The 13934-nt window shown below is 36.9% G+C and overlaps 1 protein-coding gene across 1 annotated transcript in view; it reads right to left on the reverse strand.

Annotated features, from left to right (window-relative positions):
• Positions 1 to 1194: 1194 nt before the first annotated feature.
• The window catches only part of LOC107752653 (sushi, nidogen and EGF-like domain-containing protein 1), a 28097-nt gene continuing 15357 nt past the window's right edge, over positions 1195 to 13934 (reverse strand). Inside the window, exons 13-28 of the mRNA XM_016568684.1 lie at positions 13490 to 13606; positions 12022 to 12165; positions 10748 to 10921; positions 9490 to 9603; positions 8892 to 9008; positions 7721 to 8008; positions 7353 to 7536; positions 5486 to 5598; positions 5125 to 5403; positions 4900 to 5032; positions 4720 to 4802; positions 3071 to 3169; positions 2510 to 2626; positions 2112 to 2199; positions 1921 to 2012; positions 1195 to 1734 (exon numbers count right to left, since the gene is read on the reverse strand). Coding sequence (XP_016424170.1) covers positions 1706 to 1734; positions 1921 to 2012; positions 2112 to 2199; positions 2510 to 2626; positions 3071 to 3169; positions 4720 to 4802; positions 4900 to 5032; positions 5125 to 5403; positions 5486 to 5598; positions 7353 to 7536; positions 7721 to 8008; positions 8892 to 9008; positions 9490 to 9603; positions 10748 to 10921; positions 12022 to 12165; positions 13490 to 13606 — 2171 coding nt within the window. The 3' untranslated portion in view covers positions 1195 to 1705. The remainder of the gene's footprint in view (positions 1735 to 1920; positions 2013 to 2111; positions 2200 to 2509; positions 2627 to 3070; positions 3170 to 4719; positions 4803 to 4899; positions 5033 to 5124; positions 5404 to 5485; positions 5599 to 7352; positions 7537 to 7720; positions 8009 to 8891; positions 9009 to 9489; positions 9604 to 10747; positions 10922 to 12021; positions 12166 to 13489; positions 13607 to 13934) is intronic.

The following is a 13934-nucleotide window of genomic DNA, read 5'->3' on the forward strand; positions in this document are numbered from 1 at the left end:
ATAAAAATGTATGTAATGAAGTCTATATTAAAATAGTTCTTATTGAATATACAATGAGGGATCTGTGACCTGAAAAAGACTGAAGATATCATCTCAGACATAATATATCTGAAATTAATAATAATATCACATTAAAAACTTTAATTATTAAGGTTGATTTTTATTTTATGACTATATGTCTCTAATGATATCACTAAGAATGAATATTTGATAAATCTTTGATGGATGTACAAGAACCTTTGTATCAGTTTGTTTCCTTAAATTGCAAATAGTTGTTTGTAATATGCAAAGAAACCATCATAAAGCTCATTATAGACTTTATCCCAGTTATAATTTCTAAGATTTAGTTATCTTTGGACACCTTGTCTCTTGCACTGAGCTGGTCTCTGCTTTCTCAAACTTATACTTATGCACTTTTTTAGAGAACATGATAGTATTTTGTATATAAATATATCTATAGACATATTGCTATTTGCATTTCTGCAGAAAAAAAGGTTCAAAAGCTGTCACTTGGGGCAGTAAAAAAAAAGCTACACATTTGTACCTAAAGGGTCCCTATTGGTACTTGCACATATGCAAATATTAGTACTTAAACGTTACAAAAGTGCACCTTTTGAAAAGGTATAATTTCATTGGCTTTGTAGTTATACTTTGCACAATTACAATAAAGCTGAATCCAATCTAATCTAATGGCATAAATGCACTAACTGCAGTCCAATCCTTGGTTTAAGTGCTTTCTTAATAGGCACAATGAAGTTAGAGCAGGAAATTGATATCCGTAGCCATCTACTTTCTGTGTCACCACTTACCTGGGACTGTAGACTTGCAGTTTAGTGGGCAAGATCCATAACTACATATTGCACAAAGCCAGACAAACAGTCTCAGGAAATTTTGCTTGATAAAAGGAAGATTCTTAGCATTTTATTTATTTTACAAAATAGCGACACCTTGTGGTAATTTAGGGTCTAGCATAGCCTCATCGGTTGTTTGTCCTAAAACTCAAAATCTGTTTTCTGGATAAGAATGCCCACCAATAAGGTTTATCAGTTAAAAATCCTTACATATTTCTATACATGTTTCATATTACCCCCTCCCACCGAAGCTTTATTTTTCCTGAAAAAATGAAGAGACCATGAAGTTTTAACATTTTTATTATTAAAATACTCAACTACAAAAACAGACTATAAACACTATTTACATGGTAGTTAGCAGACAGTTTTCTGTAACACAAACAGAAACAATGGTATGACATTTTTTCCAGTATTTTGTGTGATCTTGCTGTAGGAGAGAACCAGGTTTGAATACTTGTAGGTTTTGGAGACTGAACAGGCAACAATTCAAAAAAATTCCCTGAGGGACTTGACGACCACTACATGTCAATATCACATAATATTTACATTTGAGGTATGCTATTTGATGCAGATAAATCCTAAATCATATGGTCAAGCTCATCTACAGATCTGGAGTTGTAAATGAACAAATATACATCCATAGGACAATGTAGCCAATAAAAGGTGACCAGTGATGCAAAAAAAAGGGTCAACAATGATGGTAATGCATCCTCATTTAAACTAAGACTAAGAGAAGCAATTACTCCCCAAAGCTGTCATTGATTCAGTCTCCTAAAACAGAAAAAAAAAACACATTCAGTATGTGACGATATGTTTTTGTCCACTTCTATCAGAGATATAAAATATACTCGCCACTATTGTTGTTGTTTTTGAGTTCTTCTGTCTGATGAGAGAGAGGGAAAAAAAGGTTGTTTAATTCATATACACAGCATTAATACTGCCATCTATCAGCTCCATGCCATGATTTAAATTGTGCATATTAACAAAGTCACTTTCCACCACATGTTTACGTCTACTTTACAATGGAACCAGGAAAAACTGTGTATAATGTTTTATACATTATACGTACTTGGAGTCTTGGGCAGTACTTTCTTAGGCAGCAAAGGCTCACATATCTCTCTAAAACAAACATCCTGCTGAACTTTATATGTCCTTTTGTACCTGAGGGTGAAAATAGGTACTCAGCAAAAAGAGATACAACTATTGGATTAGACTGGACCCAAACAGGACAATAGACATGTCCAGACAGCAGACACTTACAAATAATGGCAGACACCATCCTCCCACACAGGCACACTCTTTGTTTCGGAGTAAAGGCGAGTACATGGGTGAGGTACTCGCTGACAATCTGTATACAACAGGGCAGAGAAAGAAAATACACAAAAGCTAGAATTGACTAAAGATCTTATTACAGGCAAAGCTACTAAATATTGTATTATTTTTCATTTTGTGAAATGATATAAAATTAGCTTTTTTTCAGTCTGATGCTTTTAAAATGACTTTGGTGAAATACAGATTCTGGAGTCTAGGTGGTGGGATAATAATAAACTAAAATAATAATAAATAAACTCAAGTTAAATTCTTCAGTTCGGCATTTATTAGGGATTCATTGGTGTGTGTTTGTATGCTTGTGAATGAACAGAAGTGGTTATACTAACATAGCTCACACTGTCTGCCCTTGAAACCAGCGGCACAGTTGCAGCTGAACGATTCGTTGATCTGTGCACATGTTCCACCATTCTGGCAGGGCTGAGTTCTGCAATCTTGGGATGACTCTGAAATGTAATGCAATTTTTGGATACAAACACATAAACACAATGCTTTGCTACATGATGAGTTTAAACATTGGCGAGCTTGCAGCTTTTTCATGGGTTTATTTAGCTGCTCTTTCAAATACACAATCAAAATCACATGCACATAAATATGATTTTTTTAAACAGCCATAAGTGACGTTTTTGGGGGGGGCTGAAACCATAACAGATTGCTGATAGATGTGGTTTGTTTATGGTGACTGTCATGCTGAAGACTATTCAGAATACACGCAGTGGTATTTTGCCACAGTCTCTCTCTCAGCTGGGACCAATTAGAGAGTTTGAATACCACCAACTGTTAAAACATTCTCCTGTTTTAAGAACCACGAACTCCCTGTCTAAAGTTAATCAACAATTTTCACTTGTCTAATAACGAACTTTATGGAGTTTTATTGAAAGATCACCTACCAGATTTACTCGTTGTCGCTTCTTCAGGAATTTCCAGAGCTAGACTAATCTTATTGGTGGTTTCTTCCATCCTTTCTAATTTGATTGGAGGGTCAGGCTCTGTTTAAAAGAGACAATGGCAGAAATTTAAAAATCAAGTTAAATAAAAACTAAATTTAAAGGTTTTAAAATTGTTTATGCAAGGGACCCCTTCATAAAATATCAAGACCGTTTTATACAGTATTCTCATATATAGTGACCCATTTACGCTTTATAAAAAATGTTAAGCATAATACTGTTAATACCATATTATGTTGCTTTAAGCTGCTTATTGACTTTCATTTTGAAGTACATTGTAGGCTACTAAAACCACATCAAATTATTAAAATATTTTCTGAAAAATAATTACTTTGTAAGGTTAACAGTGTATCCTATACACACATTCAGTAACATTAAAGGAGACATATTATGCCCCTTTTTACAATATGTAATATAAGTCTCTGGTGTCCCCAGAATGTGTCTGTGAAGTTTCAGCTCAAAATACTCCACAGATAATTTATTATATCATTTTGAAAATGTCTATTTTGAGAGGAAGCAGAAACACGCTGTTTTTGGGCCGGTCTCTTTAAATGCAAATGACTGCTGCTCCCCACCCCTTTTTCCAGAATAGAGCTGCGCCATTACAGCTCGGACCTCCTAAAAAAATCTGTTATGGTTCTGATTATCATGTTTATCACGCTGAAATCATGAGTTTTAAACCATATGAGTTTAACTTCTGATATACGTTTTCTGAGAGCACACATCCGAAGCACACGGACAGAAAGCGGCTGTCACAGCATGTGAGTACTAAACTAAGTTCTCATTCACACACAAGTTTAGGTTAAAAACACACATACGTTACAAAAACAGTCGGTTATGTCTGTGAAGGTAAACATGTTTCGCATGTTTATTTTAGATCTGTGTATCAGCAGCAATATACATTAAATAAATCAATAAATCCACTGCTCTCTTGTCTCCTCTGAGGCTGGGACTCTAAATAGTGTCCTGTGCTCGTCTGTGCAGCCAAAGGCAGAACAGTTAGCATGCTTTACTCAAACTTTCGCCATGGCATTAGAGCTGGTACACCGTTGTCACTTGCGAAAACACAATAATGGCGCCGTGGGTGTAAATTTACAGATTAAGGGGCGGTAATATTATAATGAGATCCCTTTGCAACGTCACCAAGGGAGCGAAATCAGACGCGCTCGTTTTCTCAGACGCTTGCAGAAAAAGGCTTCCCAAAACAAAGTTACTGGGTTAATCTTTTTCACGTTTCCTTGGTTGGTAGATGCACCTGATTATAGCACTTAAAACCTGGAAAAGTCAGATTTTCATGATATGTCACCTTTAAAACTAATGAAAATAATCACAATTAATCTAATTGATTTCTGTCTTTAGGAGAATGAATAATAATAATATTTATAATATAAAATGTGGCAAATGTTCTAAAAATTATTGTTTATTATCCTCAGTTAAAATGTTAGCTTTGACAACCCTAAAGTGGTTTCCCACTTTAAAAACTTTTTGAATAAAACACACATTTATTTTTACCGATTTGTTCATCTAAAATGATTTAAAACATAACTTAAAATTCATAATGCATTACCATTATATATGAAATAATTACTGACTTGTGTGGTGTCTGATGGTTTTATGTGGAAGGTTGGTAAATTTAGCTGTAATTCTCCCTCTTCTGTCAATAAGCTCTGTATATCTGAAAGAGAAAACAAACACACAGAACTCATTATTCTACGCATGTCTTCCCAGCATAGCATCTATAATTGCATTGTTGCATTTATACAGTACTATACCTTTGGGGCTCTTCAAGGAGTTCTGTGTGGTCATCTGTGCCTCCATCTTGAACTTGTGTCAAGGTCTGTCCTGTCTGGTAGTCCTGTCCTCCCTTAAGTCTGTCACCGCTGCTTTGGCCCTTTGGAACTGGTACTGTGCAATACAGGATACACAGACGTGTCACAATGACAAAGACATCTTGACAATCTGCAGACAAGCAGTCATCTTAAATATCGGCGACTCACGTGTGGTGAAGGCTAGGTGTTGAGGGATGCTCTGAATGTTGTCCTGGCCCATTTTGCGTACAGCAGTGAGGGCAAGACGGTAATGCTGTCCTGGATTGAGGTCTCGTAGTGTATAAGTCCCTAAACTTCCATCAGGTAGGTAGCGGCTACGGGTGCTCAGGCCTTGAGTAATATTGACCACAAAACCATCTGGAAGACTCCGAGGATGATGGTCCCATGTGACCCGAGCAGAGGTGGTGGTGATGTGGGAGAGTGAAAGGTTCTGAGGTGGAAGCGGTCCTGATGGAGAGAACAATATAATGTGCTGTTACTTACTACAGAGGTGCATGTGTTCGTAACTCAGAGCTGAAGAGATACTCACTGGTCCAGAAGTGCAGTGGCCCAGCAGATTTGCTAGTTGATGGTAGGTCTTCAGGGCGCAAACCACTCTGCGTGACTACATCTACTGTGTACATCTGACCTGGGAGCAATGTGCTGTGGGTTACACACAACTAATCAGTAAAATATGTGTTTTTCATTTGCATATTTTAAACCTTTATGTGATCTCAGAATATTGTATCAATATGTATAATCGTATGTAGTGATGCACCAAAATTTCAGAAATGAGAAACATCAAAAATTCTAATTCAGAATTTATTTTGGAAGGTTGAAATCATTGGCTTAAATAGTGACGTGCACACACGTGTATAAACTACAACAGGTAAACATGTCAGCAGGGTGTACACACTTCGTCATGACCAAAAATGATGTTAGCCTATGTAAAATTACTTCGCCTGAAATCTCAAGAGGCGGCTGGTTGCAAAAGAAATTTACTATGATTGGTTTAATAGACCTTAGTCAAGAGTAGCGCCCTATTTAATTTTGACAGGAATGAAAATGAGGCTGTGAGGGATTGAAGTGCCATTGCAAAGACTGTCTATTCCTTATAGCCTTGTTTTTGATCCACGCTAAATTCAATATGGTGTCTAACCTGACTAAGGTCTGTATCACCTGAGAACATGGCACCCTGAAGAGTTCAATTACACATATTTAATTACTGAAACTTTATTTTTGGTTGTGTTTTTTGGCTAAAAGAAAACTTTAATATCGGTTTTGGTAAAAAAAAACAAAAAAAAAAACCCTGCATTATATTTTTTTCTTACATCATTTAGGGTTATGTACCTAAAAAAGAGAAGAATAAAAATAAAAATATTTATCTTATTTGTCACAGCCAGGTAGGCTAGATGATGAGAATTTTCATTTTCGGGCAAACTATTTCATTAAAGCTGAACTTATGAAAAGAACGTTGTCAACATTTCACATTGAACCAATATGTTAAATAGGCCTACTAAATGTTAATAATTTGCCTATTCATAATACTATTATTCTTTAAATCTTTAAACTTTAAAAATGATACATGGATGAATCGTTCACAGAGGAGCTCTCACATGCATTTACAAAATAGAAAAGGTGATTGTTTTTTTTTGTGTTTTTTTTTCAAACTGCCGCCAAAACTGACATGCTGCTCTGGCACAATTAAAATGTTATCACTGCAGAACCGACTCGCACCAAGAAAGGAATAAATTTAACTGTTATTTATTTATTTATTTTTATTTTATTTTTTTTTTAAAGAAAACACCACTCTTCCACGTTAACGTAAGAGTGGAACTGATGATAGTTTTATTCCGTTCTGTGGTAAGTAATTACAAGCTCATTAAATGTTGTCTAGTTAAGTTCAACCAAAAATTCTGTCATCATGTACTCACATTTCGTGAACACTTTTTAAAGAGTATATTTAAATTATTTTGAGCTGTGCATTTCTTTACTATTATTCTGCCCCGAAAAATACAGATAAGCATTAGACGTTATTGTGGCCATCTAATGGCTAATACGTGTATTGCAGGCAAACGTTCTTACAAGACAGAAGATTGTCACCCATTGTGCAAATGTTTAAAGATTCACATTTTCATGTGTTATAATGTGTTGGTAGCCACTTTACACATGCTGCCTTCAAGTGCACTTTCGGAAACTCCTACTTTTAGGTCCAGAGATTCATTATTATGACACATTATTTGGCTGCACGGTTATTTATAATTATGTGAATATGAACTTGTGAATATGACATTTCTGACTGCACTTGAAGCCTAGACTAGATGGGCAAATTACAAGATCATTCTCTTAAGACTATGCAGACTTGTGTTTTCTTTTTCTGCGTGTATGCGCTGACCTTGTTCGGTGTCATGACTGACCTAAATGTGTACTCTGTGACGCTGCTATTGAGCACAGCTGTGCGAGGTCCACTACCATCTGCAGGCACCAGGGACACCCGGACCTGACTGACCGCAGCATGGTGGCCAACATGCACCAGCCACCGCAGCCAAACCTGAGAGGACGACACATTCACTACCTCCAGCTGTTCCACCTTATGTGGCCCTGAGACAGAGCAGGAGAAGAGTATGTGAGTGAATACTCTACATGTACATGTTAGTTTAGCACTATTATTGTGTACAAATTTAGAAAAATAATAAGGACCAAAACAAATAAACACACTGTGCTAAGGAAACAGGATATGACATAATCACCATGTAGGTACAGAAAAAAAATTGGGAGCTCTCACTAGTGCGGATGAGAGCGAAAGCTGGCTGGCTTATGTCATTGCTGTTGGTGTTGCGTTTGACGGAGAAGGTGGAGATGTTGTAAAGCTGTCCGGGGTTCAGGCCCTGTAGTACATAGGTAGAATGCTGCTTTTCCAAGTAGTCTGTCTTCCTCGGTCCACGACCAATAGGAGCAAAGGCAACTGCAAAGCCGCTGATTAAATTCTGAGTGGCATCTGACTGATCCCATCGTAACTCAACTTCATTTTCTTCTACCCGCAACACATGCAGGCCAGATGGAGGCAACAGGTCTGGGAACAGTGAAAGTATTAGCTATAAATAACTCAATTACCCTCTAAACCAGTGATTCTTAACTAGTGGGCTGCGGCCCGCTAGGGGACCTCAGCAAACTTCCAATGTGGCCCCAAGATGTCTTAAAATGATTTAAAATAAAAACAAGCATTTATGTTAGTTAAAACAACTAAAATAAACATATTTCTTATTTTAATTCACCCCCTCAACAGGATTTTTTTTTCTTTGAAGTATGAGGTAGCTTAATTTTAAAAGTTATTTTACCCATGGTGTTTTAAGATTTTATGAAAGCATTTACATTTTTCTAGCTATGCACAGCTATAAAATATTTTATCGAGTAGAAATTGTGAGTAAAATAAATAAATCACTCAAACAATGAATCATAAACAACTGGAAACATCATGTAAATTCATTGGTTAAATAAGTGGGATCCCTGAAGAACATTCAGCTATTAAAACTTTTGTAATTATGAAATTTTTAAAATTAATTATTTTAGTTACTTAATGTAATATGTGGAAACCTATTAGCCTACATGGGGGCTCTTCAATTATTCTTGTGGACAATGGGGAATTAATGCTTGGAATTAAAAAGGATGAAAACCATTTCTCTAAACTATGAAAGGAAATTTCATTTGTTATGAACACAATACATACATACCAAATACAGACCAAAGAATGCATATATTTTAAGTTTGTAACAAGTAACAAACTTCCCATGTCTCTGAATAATTAATAACTTCCCTGGAAGCAATTTAACAAATCACTTTGCAAGTAAAAACACACAAACTCTGAATTCCATTCTAGTTACTTTCTAAATAGTCTACACTTAAATAAAATGAATGGATATGGGTTGATTTTGAATAATGGAAGATCAGGAGCTGACCTCTCTCACAGTCTCTCCCTGTGTGGCCCACCCTGCAGGCGCAGCTGTAGTTCCCCCTTCTATCACTCCAACAGACGCCTCGGTTTCCGCACGGCTGCAGGACACACGGGTTCTCCACTAGACGGCAACAGAGGACCAGATGAGACCTTGCATATCTGACAGGTACAGAACTAATATAACGACCTCAGACTTCCAGAAAGTGGAAGGGTACACAGATTTCACTGACAATTTTAATTGTATTCACATCAAGAAAAATATTTTACGTTTGTGAGGATTTTGATGAATTCAGATCAGTTTAACATAGCAGAAGGCAGACTTATTTTTGTCAGAGGCAACTTTTTTCCCCCATAGTTTCAAATGCTTCTGCACGTAGGAGGGCCTGACCAAATAGCTTCACCAGGTCTATTATTATTATTATTATTATTTTTTTTTTTTTAAGTATAGCAACACCAGGTAATCTTAAAAAAAATAGACAAACAATATAAAAACAAGTAATTCAGTTTTAGCAACAACGTCAACTGTAGTTGTAATACTTCTTGTTTATTTGTGATGTATTGTGCACTTTTTCAGGAGTAATATTTAATAATGGTTAACATACATGTCTGACAGCGGTCTCCAACATAACCTTCTTTACACACACACAGGTGGTTTCTCCTGTAGCCTCGGCATACACCTCCATTCAAGCAAGGATTTGGCTCACATCCATCCTGTTCTGCAGAACAAACACACATCTGTATCATAAGATGGAAAATCCTTCATTCTGAGAGGTGGGCTGTTTGTAGGAGATAAAGTAGGTGTGACGTGTTTTGTGTATCAAATCAGATGTACTGTAAGTCAGAATAAAGGGGAAAGCAGATTATGCAGAATGACAAAAACAGTTGCAGATACAAGCTGGAAAATGAGTTGGGAATCAAGGCTCAACAAACACAATTTTGATGTTTTACAGTGTCACAGACAGTTTAACTGGGATTTTTTTGACACTGATCAACAGACAAATTTGACAGACATTTTTTTTTTTTTTTACAGATTGGTTATTACAGTTATTACACACAAACTAATGTTTTGCACAAGTATTCAAGTGTTTGAGTTTAGCAGATGCACCTTTGGCAGCAATTACAGCCTCGAGTCTGTGTGAATAACATCAGATTTGCACATCTGGCCACTGCAGTTTTTCCCCATTCAGGTTACATGGAGACTGAGTGTACGGCCTTTTTCCAAGCCGACCTAGTAGGTGTCTTGCAGACTCCATCAGGTTTATGGACCAGGGAAGCATTTAACAAAACCTGAAAACACACACACACACATAAACAAAACCTGAAGCACACACAGCACACACGCTACATAAATAGACACATTTTGTGTTCAAGGCATAATACTGCATGTTGTTGATCAGGAAGCGCTTATTGTAGAGCCTGATGGTTTGGTGTATGAATCAAGATTCATGCAAGTCCATTAACAACAGTTCTCAAGATGAATAGAAATCCAGGTCCTTGTCTCACTGTGTACTTGGCCTGTTTATTTCATGTGATACAAATGATGTAGTAGCTCATGTTGCCAGAGCAGCATCATGCTTTATGTCCTACAGAGAGACCGCAGAATTGTTTTGTGTTTAAAAATTCTGAACTGTATACCAAGGCCTGACTACTTTCTGTTAGCACCCTGACAGGCTATACAAACTTTATGTTGGTTTCAAACTACAATTTGTTTTAGAGTGTTTCTACTCGTTTGACATTTTGTAGGCTCATCAGCTCTTCTTCCCAGCATTCCAAACCAACCGACCATTTTGGAATGTTGGTTTCAGGGCAGGACTGTCTTGGGTAAACTTTGAACAACAAGGGTTTTGAATCTCCACTAACCTTCACAGACTGGAGGCTGGCTCCAGGACCCCTGGCTGCTGCAGATGCTCTGGGTGGCCCTCGGAAGGGGAGTGTAGCCTGGGTGGCATACATACGAAGCCATGGAGCCTGGAGTAGTGGAGGAATACTGCACCTCTGCGTGCTTGACTTTCACAGGGGAGCCACAGTCCAGACCTGCAGTGTGCACAAACGGTGTGCATGAAAGTAATTTTCAATATGCCAGTGTTGTTTTATATAGTTTACAATGACTCAGGCTTGTTAGAAATAATTATAATAGTTATGACAAATAATATAAACAAACAGACTGTTGGCAATGAGTCAGGTTTGTTAAACAATTTTAAGACTTATTTCTGATAAATTATGACATCATATTTATGAATGTTACTTTGATATTAGATACTAAAATAAATGTATAAGCTATTTGCTATTTAAAAAACAAACAAAATACACAGAAACACACAAACAATTCTAACCGAGAGAAAAAAATTCATCCAACTAAGGCTGAAGAATTTCATTTAATTTAATTAGAACACTTAAAGTGCAAACGCAGTGACAAAGCCCTACACTGCAAAAAAGAATGTCAGAAACACTCTAAAACAAAATGAGCAGTGGCAGCAACAGATATTTGTTTCTTTCTAAAAAAAAAAAAAAAAAAAATCTTTTTTATTATTATTATTGTATTCATATTTTTACAGATGTGTCAGCAATAGGAAACTCTTGCCTTCTTGGTCTGTTTTCCTGTGTCTCTTGTAGATGCTTACTGCTTTTCCTGAAAACATAAAGAACCAACCAGTTTCAATTTACTTAATACACATGGCCACATTTACAGCCACGAGCAGATTCATAAATAGAGAGAAGCTGTAAAAGCATCCTTTTTGTGAAATGTTTTAGGTGATGGTATTTCATCCTATCATGGAACAGCAGGACACAAATTTAACCGCACCTTGTGGAAAACCTTGTAGAATCAACAGTAACACGGAGGCCTGTAACAGCAGAGTTATAACCTCTGTTCAGGGAGAGAGTATCAAATGCGCTGAGGACTTTATGCAGCTTCACCTCTGGGGAGGTGACACACAACCCAGCTTTACTGCAGGAACTGGCACCTGCTGCTTCGTCCTGGCATCATCTGAATGAAGATTGACGACTGCTTTTCTCCTCCTAACATGCATATCAGTTACACCTAAATGAATGAATATTGACTACCGCAAAGCTGTGTGAGCTCCTGATTCCTGTTGTGCTCAGTGTACTTCGGAGGTAAAACAGAGTTTGATTACCCTCTAATGCCGGATTGGATCCTCTGTTGATCTCGCAGTGTCTTCCTATGAAGGATGGGGAGCACTCACATTTGTATTTACCAATGTAGTGGAAACATGTTCCCCCATTCAGACAGGGACTGGAGGCACAAGGATCTGGCTTTCCTAAACATAAAGCATTAGATATTTTAAAACAGTTGTACAGTTCTGTGTACACGTGTGCACATAGTGTGCACTTGCATATTTATTTGTGAAAGAAAGCATGGCCATGTGCGTGTCAAAACGAGGTCAACATGTGTGAGAAATCATTGATCATTACAGTAGCACTGAGAAAGAGAAACAGCTTTTCATGCATGTGCCAGGGCAATTTGTTTTTCCTACATGTGAGGAATCCAATTGTTGAAAAAACTCCAGCAAATTGGATCATTACACAAGGCCAAACAGTTGCACAACTCTAATGTAGGACAAAGTTGATAATGAAAATCCAGAGATTTTTTCTTTGTGCAGTATTATGAAACTCTGTGTGTGCGGAAATGGCATTTTCCAAACATGAAGAAAAGTAGATTACACTCTTCTTCCATTTGACCAGAAAAGAGGAGAGGAAGGGTGACTAAGAACTGTAACATCCCCTGGGTGCTCACTGCTGGCTGAGAATTTAACATTGCACACTTAAAGCCCTTTCATGGCAAACAAAACACGAAAAGCTAAGCGAATCGCAGACAAATAGACATTCCAAACCAAAAGTCAAAGGAATATGCACCAGGCTGAAGAAAAAGCAAATTCATGCCCCTACAATAGAGGGTGCAACATGAACGTACATTTTACTAAAAGTATAAATTAAACCAATCATTTTGCGAAACCGGCTTTTACACATTTTTTCTTATACAAGTCTGTACTACATCATAGTACTTTTGTTTAACTACAGTAATTGCTATTATTTTAATCACTTGACAAATCTTGTTTTCATGTTGTAAAAATGCTTTACAAAGAGAACTATATATATATATATATATATATATATATAAGATATACTGTATGTATATATATATATATATATATATATGAGAAAATCAAACAAAAAACTATAAAAATAATATATATATATGAGAACATCAAACAACAAACTGTAAAAACTGGCAACATCACATTAGCACTACTTAATGCTCTGATATTGCTTCTGCAGTGGTACTAGACACTTGATCCAAAACTCTGGAACATTTCATAGTTGGACGAAGAAAAATTCATCGACCAAAAAAACAACAACACTGCTTTGTTGTCAGGCAAATGTATAACTGGTTTGAATCACTCAATACAAATACATTGTTCCTATTCAAAATTTTCCCATGTAACATGTTTGGTATGAAAGGGCCTTTATGCTTATCAAACTAATATGACTCTTTAAACAACATCATCAAAATTTCCCACACAATTATATTCACACCAGAAAACCACATATTGCAAGAAAATTGTCTTGACACTAAACACATACCCACTTCACAGTGTTTCCCTGTGAAATGGTAGGGACAGTCACATCGGTAGCTGTCAGCTTCTTCTTTGCAAGAGCCTCCATTACGACAGGGACTAGAGGCACAGATACTTAATCTGACTGAGGGGAAAAAAAGAGGAAGAATGCTGTATGTACCAGCAAGTAGGCAAAATTACTTCTGCAAAACAGATATGTGGTGCATTAAAGGCACAATATGTAAGTTTTCACAGCTAGAGGGCGTGTATTCAAAACAAACAAAGAAACAAAGGCGTAGTTTGATGATGCCGTGACAGAGTGTGGAATCATGGGAGTTGTCGTCTTCATCCCCACAGCCAATGCAATCCGACGGGACTCAGGCAGAAATCATATTCATGGATGAGTTAATGATTTATTTATGTAGTAGAATGAAGCAGGGTGAGGCTGAAAGCCGTCGAAGCGAAACGAGGCC

This window comes from Sinocyclocheilus rhinocerous, unplaced genomic scaffold, assembly GCF_001515625.1.
Source record: "Sinocyclocheilus rhinocerous isolate Xijiao unplaced genomic scaffold, SAMN03320098_v1.1 scaffold1733, whole genome shotgun sequence".
NCBI lineage: Eukaryota > Metazoa > Chordata > Actinopteri > Cypriniformes > Cyprinidae > Sinocyclocheilus > Sinocyclocheilus rhinocerous.